Below are 22,842 nucleotides of genomic sequence, written 5' to 3' on the forward strand. Positions count from 1 at the left end.
ACCAACTGTTAGCAGAAAGGATTATCAAATTTTATTGAAAACTAAATTATGGATTTCTTTCAACCATCTAATTACAATAAACTATATTTGAGGATATATTATTATTATTACCAAACCAAGTCTGAAAAATGTAACATTAATCCTCCCAGGAGAAAACAGCTCTACTTTTACAACCATAGTTAAAGATGGAGTCTTCTCTATTGAATTAAATTACTAAATTCCTTGTCTACAGACTATAAATTAAGATACCCTTTCATATATAAACAAACTTTGTGCATTTCATTCGATAAAGTAGTATTTTTCACTTTGCTTATCAAGACACTTCACTTGAACATGTCATTATTACCAAGATTACGGTATCTGTTTCAGTTTAAATTTTGCATTAGTGCTAACCTTCTCATCTATAGTTCATGTAACAACCATTACATTGAAATGATAAAATACCACTCTTACCTAAGTAATTTAAAATGATTAAAATCAATCTCTAAAGAACAAAAAACTCAAAACTGAAAAAGATAGTGAATGGCAAAATGCTACAATATTCACCATCAACATTCTACAAGATTAAAATGATAGTTTTCAAAGAAAATTAGTTCTACCCAAACCCAAACAATCTAGAAAGTGTCTATTTGTTTTCCCTCTATCCAATCTTAGTTGAATTCTGACCATACTAGAGTTTGTTTATAGGTACTTAAGTAGCTCAGTTGGGCAAATGGTTCTAATAAAGCATTAATAATAAAAACGGTAAGTCTGAATCCCAAAAAAGCGCAGTTTCACAATGCCTGAAAAAGCTCTCCTAAAACCTTTCTGATCACCTAGGCTAACCCAAGTGTCTTTTATTAATCCCATAGCATATGCATGTCTCTTCCATAGCACCTGGCACAGTTTTAAATTTCAATCTCTTTTTAATCCCTTCTACTAAATGGTAACCTACAAAATACTGAGCTTTTGTTCCACAATGCCTCCTCAGTGCCTAACAAAGGGCCTGACACAGCAAACCTCCAGTGTGAATGAACTACAACTTAAACTGTACCTTGAACTACCCCAATTCTCAAAAAGTCATTAATTTCCCATAAAGAAAAACAGACAAAGAGTTATGGCTTATATATTACACCCCTAGGAGGGAATGAATTTTATATATACATATATATATGCATATTATACATACATACAGTTTGTGAGTTCAAGCCCTGCGTCTGGCTCTGTGCTGACCGCTCGGAGCCTGGAGCCTGCTTCAGATTCTGTGTCTCCCTCTCTCTCTCTGCCCCTCCCCTGCTTGTGCTCTATCTGTCTCTCAAAAATAAACATTAAAAAAATTTTTTTTAAAATAAACATACAAAATTATTTTCAATCTAACTCATAACTAGAGAAATGTAAATTTAACCTACACTGAGATATCATTTCTCACCTATTAGACTGGTTAAAATTCAGAAGCCTGACCACACGTTGTAGAAAAAGCAGCATTCTTGTATATTTACGGCAGGAATGTAAAATGAGAGGCTTCTGGGTGGCTCAATCGGTTAAGCGTCCGACTCTTAGGTCTTGGCTCAGGTCATGGTCTTGTGGTCATGAGATGGAGCCCCACATGGGGCTCTGTGCTGATAGTGTGAAGCCTGCTTGGGATTCTCTCCCTCTCTCTGCCCCTGCTCTGCTCGTGCTCACTTTCCCTCTCAAAATAAATAAAACATCCAATTAAAAAAAAATGAGTGCAAAATGATATAATGCTTATGAAAAAAGTGTATTATTTTTGCTTATTCTATTTTTCTCTGCTGAATAACATATTTAAATTTCATTTTTCTTATAATAAAATATTAATCTATCTTAAATGTAAAACTATTTTAAGTTTTAAATAGTAATTTCTGCTCTTTAATAAACAGTAGAGGGAGCCAAAAACATTATCTTCATTTTGCCATTTAAACTTCTTAAGCAATGCAAAGTACAATTACAGATTACTTTTAACTAATAATATATATCCATCCTTAATCGATTTTAGGAATAACCATTAATCTACATTTACTTCGCCTAACAGAAGTTTTTCAATTTGTATTTTATAATATCCCAAGAGTTCATTAAATGTTTAATCACAATGAAGTTTACAATTGCTCTCATTTTCAAGCGTTCACCATGGAGAGCAGTTTAGAACAAGAAAACCAATGTACCAGCTTTCTATAAACTTTAAAACAAATTGAAAGTATCCACTTTAATAATTTAAATTACATATTTTTAATAATTTTTATTACAAACAGTTCTAAATTTTAATAACCAATATTAAAACATTTACTCATAAATATAAGTACCAGAGCACAATGAAACAAACTGATCATTCTCTTCTAACAATACAAAAACACAGTCACATAATAAGAACAACTGAGACTTGTAAATGATCATAGTTGTTACCTAGCCCAATCTCTTGTCAGGTAAATTCATAATATACTTTTTAAAGACAGTTGCCAGCATAAAAGAATCCAGAGAGGGAGTATGGAAAGAAGAGGTCCTGGTCTTCTTCCTCACAGAAGTTTTTACACTTTAGAAATATATACATAGAGGCACCTGGGTAGCTCAGTCAGTTAAGCATCTGACTTCAGCTCAGGTCATGATCTCACAGTTTGAGTTCGAACCTCACATCAGGCTCTATCCTGACAGCTCAGAGCCTGGAGCCTGCTTCGGTATTCTATGTTTCCCTCTCTCTCTGTCAGCACCACCCCCCCAACCCCCACTCGCACATGGTCTCTCTCTCTCTCTCTCTCAAAAATAAACATTAGGGGCGCCTGGGTGGCACAGTCGGTTAAGCGTCCGACTTCAGCCAGGTCACGATCTCGCGGTCCGTGAGTTCAAGCCCCGCGTCGGGCTCTGGGCTGATGGCTCAGAGCCTGGAGCCTGTTTCCGATTCTGTGTCTCCCTCTCTCTCTGCCCTTCCCCCGTTCATGCTCTGTCTCTCTCTGTCCCAAAAATAAATAAACGTTGAAAAAAAAATTAAAAAAAAAATAAACATTAAAAAAATTTAAAAATAAGAAATATATACATATTTGTGATTTAACAATCAAAATAATAATTAACATTTATCAAGTGCTTAGTATATGCCAGCCATTGTTCTAAGTACTTCATATTTATTACCTTATCTGATTCCTCAACCCTATAAAGTAGGTATCATTTTACAACGAAGAAATTGAGGCACATTATTGGTTATTGCAACTGGGAAAATGTTACTGGCATCTAGTGGGTACAGGCCATGTACCCTGCTAAACATTGTGTGCTAAACAATGTATACCCCATTCCCCCTACAACAAAGAATTATCTTCCCAGAATGTCAGCACTATTAAGGTTGAAAAATCTTTCTATATACCCAGCACCTTATATGATGTCTGGCATACAGTAGGTGTTCAATAAAATCCTGATACGTAAATGAATATATAAAACTTTTCCCAAGATAAAATTGTCTTGATAGAGTGAAAAAAGCAAGGGACTTAGATTTTACTCCATCATTACCAGAAGCAGACACATATATGTAATCTAGAATAAACACTCTTCTAAGCTAAATCCTACAAACTTCAATATTTTAATAGTTTGATCCAAAAATATTTTATAACTTCTAATTTCTTTTGCTATTTAGAGAATGTGGTTTATTTTGCCAACCTATGACATTTTTCAGTTCTAGAATGTCCATTTTTCTTTTTCATAGTTTGTACCTTTCTACAAAATCCTCAACTAGCTCAAAATTCTCAACACAGCTGTTTTTTCAACACAGCTATTTTAAATCATAACTACAATATCCAGAGTTCCTGTGAGTCTGTTTTTATTCACTGCTGTTTCTGAGATCTTGTCATGTGCCTAATTATATTTTGTGTGCTGCATACAGTTTGCAAAATTGCCTATTGACAGAATTTGACACGCAAAAAGCTGTATTTTTCCAGAAAATATTGTTTGCTTCTGTCAAACAACTGAGGATACTAGCAATGCCAGATCGTGTTACTAAAGATGTATGTGTGATGATCTGAAGCTATGCCAATATCCTATAAGAATCTACTAACTTTAGTTTTTCTATACCTAAGGTACAATGTTTTAGGGTCCTAAGCAAGAGTTCACCACCATCCTTGTAGTCGGTTTTGTATTTTATCCCTGTTCCCTTATACCCTATGTTGTTAAACGCACCTTTTAATCTCCCAGTGCTATTTCTGGAATCAACACATTCCCCAGGGAAAAAGCAATCCCAAATTGGCCTCTGTCCTCACTCAGGTCCTAATCTAGTCAATATCAGTTTGCTTTCTGATACCCTCAATAAAATTTATTTTGTTTTGGCTCTGCTTTTCAAACTGTTCTCAACAGGATAGTGTGAATTACCCAGCTTACTATTAACAGATTCAGAAGTCCCAAAAGATTTTTAAGCAGAGAACTGACAAAGCAGTACTAGAACTTTAAATTAAAGATCATTTTGGTAATAATAGGAAAGGCAAACTGGAGGAAGAAAACACCTGAAAACCAACAATGAAAATAGCATGAGATCCAGTTTTAAAGTACTAAAATATTCCCATTATAACAGAATACTATAATTTTGATAGTAGCTACTCATAAAATATGTGATAAATTCAAAAATATTGAGCTGGGAGTCAGTATTTTCAAACACAATAATACAGATATTCTAAACTACAAGAGATTTGCTGATTACAGCTTTACTAATGATTCCCTCTACAGTGAGGTAATACAGGAAAAAAGAAAAAAAGCCTGTATTTTCAACATTTTACTTCTGATGACTCCTTACCCATAATCAAAACAAAAACAAATTTTAAAAATTCCTCAATTTTTCTTCAATTTTGTGAACATCCTCTTCCAGTTTTCACTGTCTTTCTGCTTTTCATTGTTGAAATCTTGAAAATAAAAATCTACTTTCACTGTCTTTACTCCATCACCACCTACTGATTCCATAATGCATGACAATGGCTTCTCTCTTCCCAGTTCACTAAACCTGCCTTGGCAAAGGCGAACTTCATGGCAAATTTGATAGGCTTGTTCAATTTTATTTGATCTTTTGTTAAGCATTCACAAAATAACTCCTTCTCAATGTTCATCTTTCCCTTTATTTAGTCATATCTCAAATTCTTATTGGTCTCCTACCTATTAGTTGTTACCCTTTATGCTCCCTTTCTCCATCTAGCCAAGGATTTTTTCAGTGGTCAGCTTCTAAGTGAAAAGCTCCAATATATAAGAGCTATATACACACAGCCTCGCTATTTAAAGTTATTTCAAGGACCAAAAGCATTGGCATCACCTGGGAGCTTATGGTGACTGTGGAATCTCAGGTGTCACTCCAGAACTACTGATTCACAATTGATCTGAATGCACAATAAATCTGAGAAGCACTAATAGAGCTTTTGAGGATCCAACTGGCAGACCGAATAACCGGCAGAAAAAACAGGCTTCCCTACTGGTGACAGTAAGACTAGCAATTTTCAAATCTCTGTCAAACTAACAGAACTGCTTTCTAAAGTAGTAATTGTGAAGGGTGCCTGGGTGGCTCAGTCCTTTGAGCAACTGACCCTTCATTTCTGCTCAGGTCATGATCTTGTGGTTCGTGGGTTGGAGCCCCCCCCCCCCCATCAGGTGTGGAGCCTGATTCTCTCTCTCCCCCTCTTTCTGCCCTTCCCATGCACACTCGGTCTCTCTCAAAATAAATGGATTTTTTTAAGTAGTCCTTGTGATAGACTGCATTGTTGCTAAGCATCCCGTATTCCTCCCTGAGAAGGAATATAAAATCAGTATCCCACTGATGTCTGACATGGCCATGTGACCTGCTTTGCTCACTGAAACATGAACAGAAGTGATGGCTATTCCACGTAAAGTGTTAAAGTGTTAAGACCCACATTATACATCTTAATTCTCTATTTCCTTTATGTCAAGACCAGGGCTGTTCCATATAGTGGCTGCTCTACCAACATGGATCCTAGAGGAAAGATGTAATTCCCAAGAGTATTACACAACACATAAGCATACACAAATCTGATTATTCCCTTTCTGCTCCTGATTAAATTATAGTGTTTGGAAAATAAGAATTCATTCATAAAAAGCAAATCACCTAGTAGGGGGAAAAACATTCTAGCTTAAGACTTCTTTATGGAAACACTATTTATTGCCAGAAAACTTAAATTATGCCAACTATATCAAAATAAAAACTTTAAGAATGAGGAGGGCACGATAAAAGGACTAGTGGATAGTACTGAACAATGTTTTAAAAATGTAACTGAAAAACTCATTGTGAATGTTACAAGTATGGAAAATGTAAAAATAATATAATGAGTAAATATTAGGAGATGAGGAAAAATATGGGAGATGAAACTGCTAATGTCATCTCAAAGGATTAAGTATATTCCAACTAGGGGTGTCTGGGTGGTTCAGTGGGTTAAGAGTCTAACTCTCGACTTCGGCTCAGGTTCATGGGTTCCATCAGGTTCTGTGCTGATTGCATGGAGCCTACCTGGGATATTTTCTCTCTCTCTCTCTCTCTCTCTCTCTCTCTCTCTCTCCCTGCCTTCTCCTGCTCGCACTCTCTGTCTCTCAAGACAAACTTTTTTTTTTTAATAAGTAGATCCTGCCTAAAACTCAATTTAGAATAATACCAATGTCTTATTAACAATTTGTAAAAATATGCTTAACTTTAGACACACCTTTTAGGAAATACTTTCTTAGGGCAAACAAATGATGCCTTTCAGCTACTCCTTCCTTCTAACCATCATTCTGTATGTACATATACACAGAATAGATCTTGACAGTAATGCCTACCCTGATATCAGTTATGTCTCTTGATGGCTAGATAGGAAGTGGCTTTTAAACTTTAACCTTTACAGTATATGACTACTTCATAGTTAGCATACATGATTTTACTAAAAAAGGAACGTCTTATGGAAAGACTGGAAGCAAATATACTAAGATCTATCTTCAGCATTTCTCTTTCAAGCATATGAGTGTGTCTTCTTTTCAGGAACTTTTCATTGTCACCTCAAATTTCAGAAGGTCTCAATCTCATCCAGATGTTGGCATACAATTTAAACATGAATCTCTTTTCTGAACCTGAATTATAAAACAGGTACATGTCCAAAGTGCTTGTGAAGAAAACAGACAAAAACAAAAACAAAAAACTCATCAAGGCTCAGTAATTTGATTGAGAAACAGGATTGAGGAAAATAGTGGTTTTTAATCCTATCTACACATTAGAATCACCTGGGAAACTTAAAACTAGTTGAAGTCCTAACCTTACAAATTTTGATTTATGATCTAGTCTTTGATTATTGTCCAATCATAGAGATCTCATGCTAAAAGTGAAGCCTTACCATCAGAATTTTAAAAAATCTACTAAGGGCATTCTAATGTGCAGTCAGGATTGAGTCCATTGCTCTAAGAAGAGTGCTTCCCAGTGAATCTTTCTGCAATGATAGAAATAGTTTATATCTGCATTACCCAGTCTGGTAGCCACCAGCCTTGAGGCTTTGAAGTGCTGAAACTGTGGGAAGTGGGGCTGAACACTAAATTTTTAATTTCACTTAATTTAAACTACAATAGCCCCATGTGCCTGACTGCTACCATAATGGGCAATGCAGACATAGAATCTAGAATCCAAATTCCTCAATTCAGTTCCCCACTAGTCACATTTCAAGTTCTCAATAGCTACATTTGCCTAGTGGCTACCATAACAGATAACACAAATACCAAATATTTCCATCGCTGCAGAAAGTTCTATTGAGCAGCACTGCTCTAGAAAATCTAAAATCTAGAGTCTTCACTACATAAAAATCTGTAGTTTATAATCTAGCACTTACCCCTGAGTTAAGATATACTATCTGGTAACTGCATATTTGGTTTAACTGTATTGGCCCTGTCAGAACTGCTTTTATTACTTGCATTTTGTTGTTATACCACTGAATCACACTAAAGGATGGTGTTAAAAAGTCGCTTTTTGAAATCAGAAGCTCTATTTACCATAAAGATGGTAAGGATACTTTTTGATATATTAGAGTTCCATGAGAATTTTTTGTCATTCTATCAGGAATAGTGATATTCCTGCAATGAATGGAATTTTCAGCAATGATGGAAATGTTCTATACTTATGTTATCCATTTTAGTAGCCACTAACGAATGTGACTATTGAGCACTCAAATGTGACTAGTAAGGAACTGCACTCAGGAAGATTCTAGATTCTATTTCTGCATTATCCAATATGATAGCAGTTAGGCACATGTGGCTATTTTAAATTAAGTGAAATTAGAAATTTAGTTTGTGTTTCTCCTTCCTATCTTAGCAACAGTTTTATCTTTATCTTAGGGACACTAATTTATGTCTGATCACATTTCCCTTTTTTCACTGAATGTTAGAAAACAAAGGCAAATTTTTGGCCTTTCTCTAACACATGAATTCAACCTTAAAACATGCCTCTTTCTGGTACAATAAAATTTATCAAGAATCTCTTAATGTAAGTTTGTTGGTGACCATGAAGAGTCTTTATAAACAGAAAAAACTACTTAATTAATAACACAGTACTTTACTTTTTAATTAATGTTTGATTTATTGAAGTACAAATATAAAAACCTAGTTTTCCTTTAAGTCTTTGTCTATAAAATGCATTTTATTTGAGAATCTAGTAACTTTTAACACACTTTCTAGGTGCTTTTGATAGCTGATCAACTCCAAGAGAAAACAAACTCAATAATCCTATTATAAACTTGGGTAAGTAAATATTCTCACATCCATAAACTGCATGTATAAATTTACTATATTCTATTTTAAACACTTTAATTGCCTCTAACAAGTAAACCTTCTAAGAGCTGTACGTAAATACATTAGAATAAAGTTCTAAATATATTAACATTAAGCTCTAAATATTCTCATGGTTTCTAAATTTAGCCAAATACTTGCGCCTCTCAATTTATAAAACAATTACACAAATACTCACTTTAAATAGTATTTACAAAACTAATTTGTATTCACTTTAATAAGGCCTAATTCTCTGAAACACAATATTTTGAAGACCAAGTACACTGATTATTCCTAAACTTAATAAACAACTACTAAAACTAAACATTTAATAAATTTTATCATTCCTATATTTACTTCTAACCTTATCATGGATAAAAGATCCCTTAAGGAAAATAGCAATTCTCTAAGTGTGGTCCTCAGAACAGCAGCACCAGCATTACTTGGTAAAGTGTTAGAAATGCGAATTATGGGGCCCAACCCACAAGCACTACTACTACATCAGATGTTCTGGGGAAGGGGCCCCTCATTTTTGTTTTAACAAGATTTTCAGGTGATTCTGACACACACTAAAGTCTGAGAATCATTGCTTTACTATAGCCTCAAATATTCAGAGGCAGTTTTGTCCTGAAACAGGTAATACAAGACTTACAGTGATCCCGTGAGATGAGCAGCAATTTTAAAATAGGGAAATCTACCTCATACTTGAGAAGGAAACGATATTATGAGCTCAAACTCACCATCAGTTACCATCAGAGCAGGTTGAGATTGTGTATCAAGGTGAGGTTCTTCTCTCTCCCACAGTTCCCACCTTAAGAAATGAGACTAAGTACAGACATCTAGGGTCACCCTCTTCCACTGACCAACACTGTGAGTTTTGTTTTGTTTTTTAAATAGTCACTGCAACAAGTGGCCCTCCAAATCTTTTAGAGGCACTTGGTCTTTTATGGGTTCAAGATAAACTATTATCTAACTCTTATAGATAATCTGCATCTGCAATTTCCAACCTAAAATATATCTAAGTTTTCTAACATCTTCATTGGATTTTGCTTTTTCAACTCAGTTAAATTATCTATCGTAAAGAAGCTTCAATGACAATCCATCCTAGCCTTTAACTAATTTAACTTGTCTTAATTTAACATCATACATGATAGAGCTCTATGTTCTTCTCACATTTTTTTTTCCCCTGAGAGAGCTGTAACTCTTAGAAATATACTGAAAGATAACATTCAAATGGATTCTAGAGTCTCCATCCCTTACTTCTCTGTCTGGCTGCGTTTTTCATCAGGAAAATAGGATAGCAGTACCTACCTAGCTTGCAGACTTGTTATTGTTAGGATTAAATAAAATATTCGCTAGTGGCCGCCCCAATGTTCTTGGCAGTTTTATGCTTGTTGCTGTTTCCTCCTAAAATATAAGCGTTTTAACTGCTAAAAAATGAAAATAAAATTTAAACAGGACTGAGATGTATTTAAAGTATACTGTCACCAACTGGGAAAAGTTGACATAGCAGGGTAGTTTGTGGTAATAACTGTATCACAATAAACTGAGACTTAAACTTGATAAATCTTATTTACACTTATTTATAACCATATGATCTAGTAAAGTGAATACTTTCAAAGGCTTCATAGTATAGGCTTATGGTCATGCTCCCAAACAAGAGCAATACTCAAGGTCCAAAAATTTTTCTTGAATCAAGTCATAATTGACTCTTTAGGTAAAAACAAGAACTGCAACATGTTTCTTTCAAACTGTTATTAACTATAGCGGTGGTGTGATAAGCTCCTTAATGTGTCTAACCCCAATTATGGTTTTCTTGGGGGCAACTATATAATGTTGGGAGTCAGAAAACACTAAAAGCTAGTAACAGCAAAGGCAGCCACCTAGGAAAGGAGTAGTAAAGGCATCAGTAACACTAACAGTCCAGTAAGTGGTTTGTTTACAGAAAAGAGTAAAATCAAGAACTTTCAACCAGAATTTTATCTAGTTCATCCTTAATATGTCAACAGGAATGCTATTTTACCAACATAGCTGATTTTAACAACTGAACACGAAATGGGGCAAGATCACTAACAACAAACGGGGTCCCGAAGTACATCCAATCTACAAGGGCTGTACAAGAAATACTGCTATAGTACACAGGAGACTTTAAAGAACTGAACGAAGGGTGAGAGACAAAAGGAACCTTAGGCAGCTGTTATAAACATCTGAAATAAAGGCAATCACAAACAGTAAGGGCAAAAGAAAACCTTCAGACTGACACTCATTCTGACACACACACACACACACACACACACACACACACAAACCCACAGAAAATAAAACAACACCCTATATCCGAACTTCATTGGGAGTAGGCAGCTGCAAAAAAAGAGAGTTCTCATTTTAAGCAAGGCTAAGCAGAAACTAATAAAGCACAACCTATTTTTTTTTTTTTACCTGTATATACATGTGTTGCGTCTCAAAAGGAGTCAATCTAGGGAACTAAACTTACTCTAAAAATGATGTTCAAATTATTCCTGGGGCACTTATTTCTTGAACAGCCTTCAGAGCCCCGTAGGAATAACTTCATAGATCCACAATGTTTTTATACCCAAATGCTATTTTCTAGCTTTACCACAAGTCATTTTCACTAGTTGTGTTCTAAATGAAAAAGAGCTCTGAAATTGAGAACCTTGAGAATCATCTCATCAGCTTCATTTACAAACAAGAAAATATAGGCCCAAAGAGATTAAGTAAAATTTACAAATTCTTGGGGCGCCTGGGTGGCGCAGTCGGTTAAGCGTCCGACTTCAGCCAGGTCACGATCTCGCGGTCTGTGAGTTCGAGCCCCGCGTCAGGCTCTGGGCTGATGGCTCAGAGCCTGGAGCCTGTTTCTGATTCTGTGTCTCCCTCTCTCTCTGCCCCTCCCCCGTTCATGCTCTGTCTCTCTCTGTCCCAAAAATAAAAATAAAACGTTAAAAAAAAAAAAAAAAAAAATTTACAAATTCTTTCACCAAGTTAATGACAGGCATACCTGCCCACCTAACTGTGGTCATAACTGGGACATCGCAAGGCCTCTCCAACTTGTGTCAGAGATCTGGGGGCACCATAAATATTAAACAATGTGCCATGAGTTGATAAGGCAGCTTCAATACAAGAGGAATTTTGAAACTGCAGCTCTGAAGGACAGTGTCAGCTATAGCAGTCTCAATAATATGTTTTCCAACTCAATAAATGTTTTCCAATGAATCAATCAGATATATATGTTTAGGCTCATTAAAAATACCTGTCATATTCCTTCCTGCTTAAGTTCCACCACATATTTCTGAATTCTCCATCCATCTAGAAGTTGGTCACATATCAACTGTTTTCAACTAGGCAACTAAAGGCTCATTTTCAAACATTTTAAAATTTCAGTCCTCATCCCTGGTCTCACCTTTAGAATTCTGCATCTGGTTAACACTCTTCAAAGCACAAATAAAGTAGCCCCTTCTGCGTTTTCTAATTCCATAAACAGGAATTCTAAAGACAGGTTATGTAAAGTGAGAAAAAAAAATATTTAAAGGGGCCATGCTAAAATTAAGATTTTAATATTCAAGTTTCTTCCAAGCTTCACTTACACACCTATACCCACAGATCTATAGATGTGTCCACCTTTTCACTGCTTTAAAACGAACAGCAGAATGTGGAGTGTGGACAGATTTTATACTGAGTTCCTCTGTCCACTCTAAACTCTCGAGTGTTCCTAAGTTTACTCTCCTAACAGCAAAGTGCGTATTAAAACAACTAATAAAAACAAAATACAAATAACTAGAAGAGGCTGCCACTTGATTTATTAACTTAGAGGAGGCCAATGACACTGGGGCAAGTTAACTATACGCAATACCTCTGCAGGGAGCGCTTTTTAAAATTCCATAAGGCATCAATATTGTGCCTCCGTGACCCTTTTTTTTTTTTTTTTTTTTTTTTTTTTTCTTGAAAGAACGGCACGAAGCCATTATGACGAAAGAAAACTAACCTAAGAGCGGGTACAAGTGGTCACTGGGAAGAAAAAGTTTCTAAGTTCTGCCGTCTCAAGACAACACGCACGCAGCCTTTCAAAGTACAGGACACAAAAATCAACTTAGGTTCCGGTGTCAATTACGCGTTTTCTCTTCCAAAGCTATTAGAAGTGCTGAAGTGAATCCTAGTGCTGAAGTGATTCCTAACAGTTGACAAATATCAAATAAAAACACTGACTCAAACCAAAACCAAGCCAGGCACGGCGTTCTTAGCCATCACAAAGACGAAAAACACCGGCAGGATAATTGGTGCCGTAGTCCCCTCCCAGCGGGAGGGCAAGAGGGATGGCTCGTACCCTCGAAAACGCTTGGCGGGGTAAGCACAGCCGAGTCAGGTGAAGAAAGCAGGAAGAGCAGAGCAGGAAAAGCTACGACGCACACAGAAAGTCTTCCGTCCCCGGAGCGGGGCGAGTCCTTCCCTCCTCGCCCCCTCCCTGCCTCCCGCCCGGGCACACCTGCCAACGCCCGGCCGCGCGACCCCCGCCCGCTCAGTTCGCGTCCGGCGCCAGCCGGGGCCGCGCACGCCCACCCCGAGCCCTGACCGCCGCTCCCACCCTCAGCCCCCAGCCCGGGTCGGCCGCGCGGGAGGCGAAGGAAGGCTGGGCTCACCAGGTCCCTCCGGGCTGGACGGCGCCGGGGGCCGGTGGGGCGGGGACCCGCACCCGGGGTCCCCCTGGGCGGGCTCCCTCAGGTAATCCTCGAAGCGCACCTGCCGGGCTTCGCCGCCACCGCCGAAGCCCCACAGGCGGTTGGCCGTGCCCCGCAGAAGGCGCCCGCTCTTCCCCGTGAAAGTGGTCAGGTAGTCCATGCCGCCGCGGGGCAGGGGCCGAGGAGGCCGGCGGTTTCTGCGGCGGCGGCAGCCACTGGGTTCGCGCCTGCCCGCCCCTGCGACCCGACCCGGGGGCGGTGGCTCCGCGCGCCTCGCGGGAGGCGGGGAGGGGGAGGGGGCTGCCCCAGCTTGGCCTGGGGGCGGACCATCAGGAAACTACGCATCGGGGGGAGCAGAAGCTCACAAAAGTTTTGAAAAGTTTTTCTTGTGGCTCCCAAACGCCAAGTCAGGTAGATCTTAACTTGTGAAGTAAGTTCATTCTCACTGGAACAGACGCAGGGACGAAAAACCCGCAGCTTTTAAGCAAGCCAGACCGGTTCTATCTGTTCCTCCACCCCCCCGCCGTCCGGCCCCAATGGAGTAGGCCTGCCCCGCCCTGCCCCGCCCCGCCCCGTCCGGACTCGACCAGACTTTCAGGACGGCTTGGGAAAGGGGAGGAGGGTGAGCCTTAGGGCCCTAGGGCTGAGCTGGGGATAGATACGGTCAAAATGGCCCAGGGGAGTCTTTGCTGGAGTTGCGCAGAGTTTGGGAACGTAGGAGGGCCATGTCAAAAAGTTTGCGTGGGGGGGGGGGGGGGGCGTGTAAAGAGGAGGGAAACAATTCACTTGAAACTTTTGCAGCTTGTAATTGGTGGGGGGGCGGGGTGGGGGTAGACAGGAAGGAGGGACGGTTAATTTTAACATAAAATTTCAGTCATAGTTAAAGTAAAACCAACCTAGAGAAAATGCTTCTTAGGAAGCATTATGAGACCATATTCGTAGAATAAGGCATTAAAAGTCACGTGTTAAGTTCGTTGTAGCATTATGAACTGATGCTAGTTTGACATTCCATGAATCTAGTCCTTTAAAGCAAGGTAATTAAGGGCTTCAGTGTGCAACCTTATCCTTTAGGCAAAGAAGGAGCAATGACTTTTGACACATTTACTACATTTCCTGTGGGATCTGGTTATTCTCTTCCGTTCACATCTGTTTATATCACTTCTAGTTTTTCTCACGAATTAAATAAACCCTCTTTTTTGGAATTACCAATTTATTCATGTCTGTGAAGAAACGTTTTGAATTACTTAGGGGTTGAAGAGTTGATCATAGCGAATAATAGAGTCCAGAAAATCTTTAAGGAATTTAAGCTTTTTGCCAAACCATAAAGATGATCCTCTCCTCCCTTTTTTTAATTGATCTTTTTCCCACCATCACCATTTTCAGATTAAATTCTTACAGGAAAAACTTCACCATTCTAACAACAGTATCACCTTTATACCTGGTTAAAAATACAGAATGTTTGGGCTGTACCCCCCCCCCCCCGAGTGTAATTCAGTGTTTTTGAGAAAGGACCCAGGAATCTGCATATCCAGCAATCATTCACGTGTTCAGAGGTGCTGCTTGCGAAAGCACTGCCTTCTGGACCTCCTATGGGACCCAGGTGGTGGAATGGTTAAGTGGCTCCTAGTTTTTCCGAGATTTCCATTTGATAAGGAAGCATTACCACCCTTAGCACCACTTGTAAAAACTCACAGAGGCTCAGTAAGCTTAAAAATTGCATTGGAATGACCTAAGTCAGAACCTAATTCTGATGAACTAAACTGAAATTCTTTTTCTAAGATATGTTTTACATCTTGAGATTTATCATTTAGTTTGTGATAATCATATCCAAAATAGTGTTTGAGTATTTTACACTTGATTAAATCTGCATTTCTACATCCAACCTTAGCAGGAACCTGTACTCTACCAGATCAAATACAGGTGTACAGGCAGTTAACCCATGAATTTTTTCTGCTTCTGTTTCATGGAAACCTAGAACTGCAGGAGAAAAAATGTATAACCGTGATGGGCTTTACAAATTTTGATTTAAACACTAAGCCCTAATGTCTCCAAAATCCTTTTATTCATATAGTCTATCAGCTTTTTTATTCTTCACATTTGTTGTCTGAACCATCACTATTCCCCTGAAGTTACTAAATTCATCATTACAAAATGTTACTGTGCCTTCTGTATGTAAAATCATAGGCCACCCAATATGAATACTCTCACTTTTCTTCCTTTTTTCTCTTCCATCTGCAACAAGCTCATCTCCATTATTTTGCTTCAGAAGGAAGGAAGTCATTACTCCTGTACATGCTGTTCCTTCTCCAAATTAACTCTTGATCTTAGTCTGGTTTATGTTGTCTATGACCTGCCAGCCTTATTACTTCTCTCTTGTATTATTTTCTCTCTCCACTCTGGTTTCTTCCCCTTTATCCCACCAGGATCACCCACATAAATCCTTTCCATCCTTAAAAAAAAAAGTCTCTTTATACCATGCTTGCCTGATCCAGAAACCTTTGCCTCATTTAAAAATACCTTTATTGACATATGATTTATAAACCATATAATTCACCTGTTAAAAGTATACGATTCAACAGATGCTGTATAGTTTCATGGTTGTTAAACCATCACCAAAATCTAATTTATCAACATTTCTATCACCCCCCAAAAAGAAACCTCTTACCTATTTGCAGTCACTCCCCATTCCCACCCCCAGGAGTTGATGACCACTAATCTACTATCTGTCTTTATGGATTTGCCTTTTATAGAGCTCATACATATGGAATTATATAATATCTGGTGTTTGGTATCTGACTTCTATCACTTAGCATAATGTTTCTGAGACTTACACATGTTATAGCAAATATTAGTATTTCATTCCTTTCTATTGCAAATAATATTCCATTGATGGATATATCAAATTTTATTTATCCATAAACTGATGAGCATTTGGATTATTCTCAGTTTTGGGCTATTATGTATAATGTTGCTATAAACATCTATGTGCAAATTTTTTTATGGATATATGTTTCATTTCCCTATGTACACAATACTGTAAGCTTAAGTTCTATAACATGATGATTTGATACAAGTATATATTGGAAAATGATCACCATTTTCCTCCATCAATGCACACAATTCTTTTTTATTTTTGGTGGTGAAAACATTGAAGATTTATTCTCTTAGTAATACTCAAGCATATAATACACTATTGTTAACTATAGTCATCATGCTGTACATTGGATCCTCAGAACTTACTCATCTTAAAATTGGAAGTTTGTACCATATGAACACCATCTCACCATTAACTCCACCCCCCATCTCCCCATCCCCCTGCGACCACTATTCTACTCTTTCTAAGAGTTCACCTGTTTTCAATTCTACATGTGAGATCATACAGTATTTGTCTTTCTTTGACTTCTGTTTCACTTAACATAGTGCCCTCAAGATCCATCCATGTTGTTGCAAATGACAGGATTTCCTTCTTTTTAAATGACTAATATTCCTGTGTGTGTGTGTGCGTGTGTGTGTGTGTGTGTGTGTATCACATTTTCTTTATCCATTCATCCAATGATGGACATTTAGGTTTTTTCCATGTCCTGGCTATTGTGCCTAATGCTGCCAGTGAACCTGTGAGTGCAGATACCTCTTCAAGATGGTGATTTCATTTCCTTCAGATGCATACCCAGACATGAAATTGCTGGATCATATGATAGTTCTAGCTTTATTTTTTTGAGGAACCTACATACTGTTTTCCACAGTAGCTGTACTAATTTATATTCCTACCAGTAGTGCACATGTTTCCCTTTTGTCCAACAGCCTTGCCAACACTTCGTATCTCTTATTGTTTTGACCATAGTCATTTTCACTGTTGTGAGGTGTTATCTCACTGTGCTTTTGATTTGCATTTTTATGATGATTACTGATATTACACATCTTTTTGTGTACCTGTTGGCCACTTGTATGTCTTCTTTAGAAAAATGTCTGGTCAGGTGTTTGCCTGTTTTAGCATTGGATTGTTTGATTTTTTGCTCTTGATTTTTATGACTTCCTTATATATTTGGATATTAACCCCTTATCAGATAAATGGTTTGCAAAGGTTTTCTCCCATTCCTTGGGTTGGGTTTTCATTTTATTTATGGTTTCTTTAGCTGTGCAGAAGCTTCTTAGTTTGATACCCTACTGGTTTATTTTTGCTTTTGTCACACACACTTTTGGTATCATATCCAAAAACATCATTGCTAAGACCAATGTCAAGGAGCTTTGTTCCTGTTCCCCCCTCCCCCACCAGGAGTTTTACAGTTTTAGGTTTTACGTTTGCATCATTAATCCATTTCTAGTCATTTTTTGTGTCTGACTTAAGGTAGGGATCCAATTTCATTCTTTTGCATATGGATATCCAGTTTTCCCAACACCATTTACTAAGGAGACTGTCCTTTGTTCATTGAGTATTCTTGGCTCCCTTATCAAATATTAGTTGACTATGTATGGGTGGTTTATTCCTGGGCTCTTGATTTTTTTTTAAGTTTATTAATTTTGAGAGAGAGCGAGTGAGTGGGAGAGGGACAGGGAGAGAGGGAGAGAGGGAATCCCAGATAGGGTTGATGCTGTCAGCACAGAGCCCTGTGTGGGGCCCTACATGGGGCTCGAATCCACCAATCAAACCATGAGATCATGACCTGAGCCAAAATCAAGAGTCGGACTCTTTACTGACTATGCCACCCAGGTGCCCCCTGGGCCCTTGATTCTGTTCTGTTGATCTATGTGTCTGTTTTAATGGCAGTACTATACTGTTCTGATTACTATAGGTTTGTATATAGTTTAAAATCAGGAAGTATGATGTGTCCAGTTTTCTTCTTCTTTCTCAGGATTGTCTATTTGGGGTCTTTGCAATTCCATATGAATTTTAGGATTGTTTGTTTTATTTCTATGAAAAATGCCACTGGACTTTAATAGGGATTGTATTGAAAATGTAGAACACTTTAGGTGGTAAAGGAATTTTAACAATATCATTCTAATACATGAACACAGAATACCTTTCCATTTAATTGGATCTTCAATTTCTTTCCTCAATGTCTTATAGTTTTCAGAGTTGAGATCTTTCACCTTTTTGGTAAATTTATTGCTAAGTATTTTATGGTTTTTGATGCTGTTATAAATGGGATCATTTGCTTTATTTCTTTTTCAGATAGTTCATGGTTAGTCTATGTGAATGGAACTGCTTTTCTATATTGATTTGTATCCTGCAACTTTATGAAATTTATTAGTACTTACAGTATCTTCATGGAGTCTTTAAGATTTTCTATATATAAGATCATGTCATCTGCAAATAGAGACAATTTTATTTCTTTCATATTTGATTGCCTTTTCTTTCTTTGTTTTGCCTAAATGCTCTGGCTAGAACTTCCAGGACTATGTTGAAAGGAGTGGTGAGAGTAGGCACCCTTGTCTTCTTCCTGATCTTAGAGGAAAATCTTTCAGGCTTTTACCACTGAGGGTGTTGTTAGCTGTGGACTTGATATGGCCTTTATTATGTTGAAGTACATTTCTTCCATACCCAATGTATTGAGAGTTTTTGCCATGATGGGAGACTGAATTTTGTCAATTATTTTTCAGCATCTATTGTGATGATTGTGTGATTTTTATCTTTCTATGAATGTGGCATATAACATTTATTGATTTGCATATTTTAACCATTCTTGCATCTCAGGGTTAAATTCCCCTTGATCATGGTGTATGATCATTCTAATATGCTACTGAATTTGGCTTGCTAGTATTTTGTTAAGAATTTTGCATCTCTAGTTATTAGAGATATTATCCTGTAGTTTTCCTTTCTTTTGGAGTCCTTATCTGGCTTTGGTACTAGGGTAATGCTGGCCTCATAAAATGAGTTTGGGAGTGTTCCCTCCTCTTCAATTTTTTGGAAAAGTTTAAGAACTGGTATTAGTTCTTCTTCAAATGTTTGACAGAACTCTCCATTGAAACCATCTGGTCCTGGGCTTTTGTTTTTTGAGATGTTTTTGATTACTGATTCAGTCCCTTACTCATGTTTGGTCTGCTCAGATTTTCTACTTCATCATTCAATTTTAGTATGTTTCTAGGAATTTATCCATTTTTCCCAGGTAATCCAATTCTAGGCATATAATTGTTCATACGGGTCTCTTAAGAACCTTCATGTTTGTGTGTTATCAGTTATAATGTCTCCTCTTTCATTTCCAAATTTATTTATAGCCGTTTACCCTTTTTTTCTTAGTCCAGCTAAACGTTTGTCACTTTTGAATTTGTCACTAAAGTTTTGTCTTTTCTATTGATTTTCTGGTCTCCATTTCATTTATCTGCTGTGATCTTTGTTAGCTCCTTCCAACTTTTGAACTAAGTTTGTTCTTTTTCTAGTTCCTTGTGGTATAAAATCAGGTTATTTATTTGAGATCTTTCCTTTTCCTTAAATTTTTCTATAAAATTCCCTCTTAGTACTGACTTTGCTGTTCTAATAATTTGGGTATGTTGTGTATTCTGATTTTTTTGTTTCAAGATACTTTTTGCTTTCCCCTTTGGCCCCCACTGGTTGTTCAGGAGTGTGTTGTTCAATTTCCAAATATTTATGAATTTTCCCTCCAGTTTTCTTCCTGTTATTGATTTCTAGTTTCATAGAATTGTGGTTGGGAAAGATATTTTGTATAATTTCAACCCTTTTAAATTTGCTGAGACTTGTTTTGTGATCTACCATATGATCTATCCTGGAGAATGTTGCGTGTGCACTTGTGAAGAATGTGTATTCTGCTGCTGTTGGATGGAATGTTCTGTATATGTCTGTCAGGTCCATTTGGTTCAAAGTATAGTTTAAAACCAATATTTCCTGGTTGATTTTCTGTCTGGCTGATCCATCCATTGTTGAATGTGGGAGATCAAAGTTCCCTATTATTACTGTACTGTTATCTATTTCTCCCTTCATATCTCTTAATATTATTTATTTATTTATTTGGAGAGAGAGAGAGAAAGAGAGCACACGCACTTGCATGAGCAGGAGAGGGGCAGAGAGAGAGCAAGAGAGAGGATCCCAAGCAGGCCCCCATGAACTGTGAGATCATGACCTAAGCTGAAATCAAAATTCAGATGCTCAACTGACTGAGTTACCCTGGCTCCCCCACATCTGTTAATATTTTTAAAAATATATTTAGACGCTTCAGTATGGGTACATTTATGTTAATGATTATTATATTTTCTTTTTTTCATATTTATTTACATTTGAGAGAGGGAGGGAAGGGGGGGGGCATAACAGAGAGAGATGGAGACAGAATCTGAAGCAGACTCCAGGCTCTAAACTGTCAGCACAGAGCCAGACGCAGGGCTCAAACTCACAAACCATGAGATCATGACCTGAGCCAAAGTCAGATGCTTAACCGACTGGAGCCACTCAGGCGCCCCAGATTATTGTATTTTCTTAATGAATTGACACTTTTGTCATTTTGTCAGGACGTTGTCTCTCATTACAGTTTTTGACTTAAAGCCTATTTTGTCTACTCCAGGTATAGCTACCCTTGCTCTCTTTTGGTTTCCATTTGCAGGGAATATCCTTTTCCATCTCTTCACTTTTAGTCTATGTTGTTCCTGTAGCTAATGTGAGTTTCTTGTAGGTGGCATATACTTGCATTTCGTTGTTTTGTTTTTTGTTTTAAATCAGTTTAGTCACTCCATGCCTTTTGATTGGAGAATTTAAACATTTACATTTAAATTAACAGGTAAGAAGGACTTGATAAGTAAAGGCTTACTGTTGCTATCTTAGAGTTTTCTGGCTGTCACTTAGTTCCTTTGTCCCTTTCTTCCTGTCTTCCTTTGTAAATGGATAGATTTCCATAGTGGTATGCTTTTATTTCCTTCTTTTTATCTTTTGAGTATCTTACTGTAGGTTTTGCTTTGTGGTTACCATGAGTTTCACATAAAACATAACAGATTATTTTAAGCTGCTAATTTAAATAGCATGTAAAGACTCTACACTTTTACCCCTCCCTCATTTTATTTATGATATCCCAATTTTAAAATGTGAATCCAGTAATAAATTATTGTAGCCATACTTATTTTTAATACCTTTGTCCTTTAACCTTTTTATTAGGGATAAGTGATTAATACACCACTACATTACAGTATCAGAGTATTCTGAATTTAACTATATAATTATCTTTGCCAGTGTGTTTTATATTTTCATATGTTTCTGTGTTACCAGTTAATATCCTTTCACATTTCAGTTTGAAGAACTCCTTTTGGCTTTTTTTTTTTTTTTTTTTTAGGGCAGATTTAATAATGAACTCCTTCAGTTTTTATTTGTTTGGGAAAGTCTTTAACTTGCCTTATTTCTCAAGGACAGATTGTTAATTCATGGAAATAACGTGATATGTACCTGGCAACTGTTTTATGTGATAGAAATGTCAGCACTCAAATTTCTGATGTGATAAACAGAATCACTGATAGAATCAATAAAGTGGACTGACACTAAACAAAGAGGTTTTGTAAGTGTTAAGAAACAAAGGAATGAATCTACTATTCACTTAGTATATCTGCATCTGCTAGTAAACCTAAAGCCTAACTTAGTGGATAGCCAAATTGGTTCCCCCTTAGTGCTTGTTTCTCCACTAAAAGGGTTTCACTAGCATTCAAACTTCCTATCATATGAGAAGCACCTGTGTCAAAATTACCACAGAAAGGAAGAGAAGGTTGTTTGGATACAACTTTGATCAAAACAATAAAAAGCATTTGATAAAGACTTAATTTAACAGAATAGGAAAGAACTTACTATTGATTAAAAACAAATTCCCCTCTAATAGATGCCAATCCTGAATATAATCATTACAAATCTTACTAAAAACCAAGTAACTTTTGCTCAATTTGAAAACTATTTAAAATGTGTTAACTACTACACTAGTCAGAAAACAAACAAACAAAAACATATGTAGGTAATCAAATCAAGCAAGGACCTAGGAATAACATCATTGAAAATTATAACTGAAACTTAAGTCACAGTAACTCACATCAACTTGCCATATAATTATTTGAGGACTATAATCAAAGATTATAATTATGTAATTACAGCTCCAAATATTCCATACCTGGAATGTGGCAGCTTCTGACTCTTGGATCAATTTCACTTAGCTCTTTGAAAAAATGCCAAGAGATATTACCATTTATAACCAAAGTTGTAGAAACTTACAAGGCTTTAAAAGTCTTTGGGATCAATGGCCAATCAAAATCCCCATAGAGGAATGTTATGTTATGAAGGCAAGTATTTGCAGTCTCGTTCCACTGCAGGTTTCTTTTCCTGTTTGTACTCTGTGTGAGATTGTAGTAGAGTGTTTATTTCTACAGGTGGGACTGTATGCATAGCCATGAGGTAGTCTACTCCTTGTCTCTATCTTTCTGGACTTTTCCTCTCTACCCTTGA

The 22,842-nt window shown here is 37.2% G+C and overlaps 1 protein-coding gene across 15 annotated transcripts in view; it reads right to left on the reverse strand.

The window, feature by feature from the left end:
* Positions 1 to 22,842, reverse strand: part of OXR1 (oxidation resistance 1) — a 456,115-nt gene that overhangs the window by 58,158 nt on the left and 375,115 nt on the right. For 2 of the 15 annotated variants that reach the window (XM_045453916.1, XM_045453911.1), the window contains exon 1: positions 13,389 to 13,709. The exons of 9 other annotated variants lie outside the window; for them this stretch is intronic. In XM_045453916.1, the coding sequence (XP_045309872.1) occupies positions 13,389 to 13,587 (199 nt within the window). In that variant the 5' untranslated portion in view covers positions 13,588 to 13,709. Of the gene's footprint in view, positions 1 to 9,476; positions 9,505 to 13,075; positions 13,184 to 13,388; positions 13,710 to 22,842 lie in introns of those variants that run through there. 4 more of the 15 variants (XM_045453920.1, XM_045453921.1, XM_045453922.1 and 1 more) reach the window with 4 other exon arrangements.

The sequence above is a fragment of the Leopardus geoffroyi genome, chromosome C3 (assembly GCF_018350155.1).
Source record: "Leopardus geoffroyi isolate Oge1 chromosome C3, O.geoffroyi_Oge1_pat1.0, whole genome shotgun sequence".
Taxonomy (NCBI): domain Eukaryota; kingdom Metazoa; phylum Chordata; class Mammalia; order Carnivora; family Felidae; genus Leopardus; species Leopardus geoffroyi.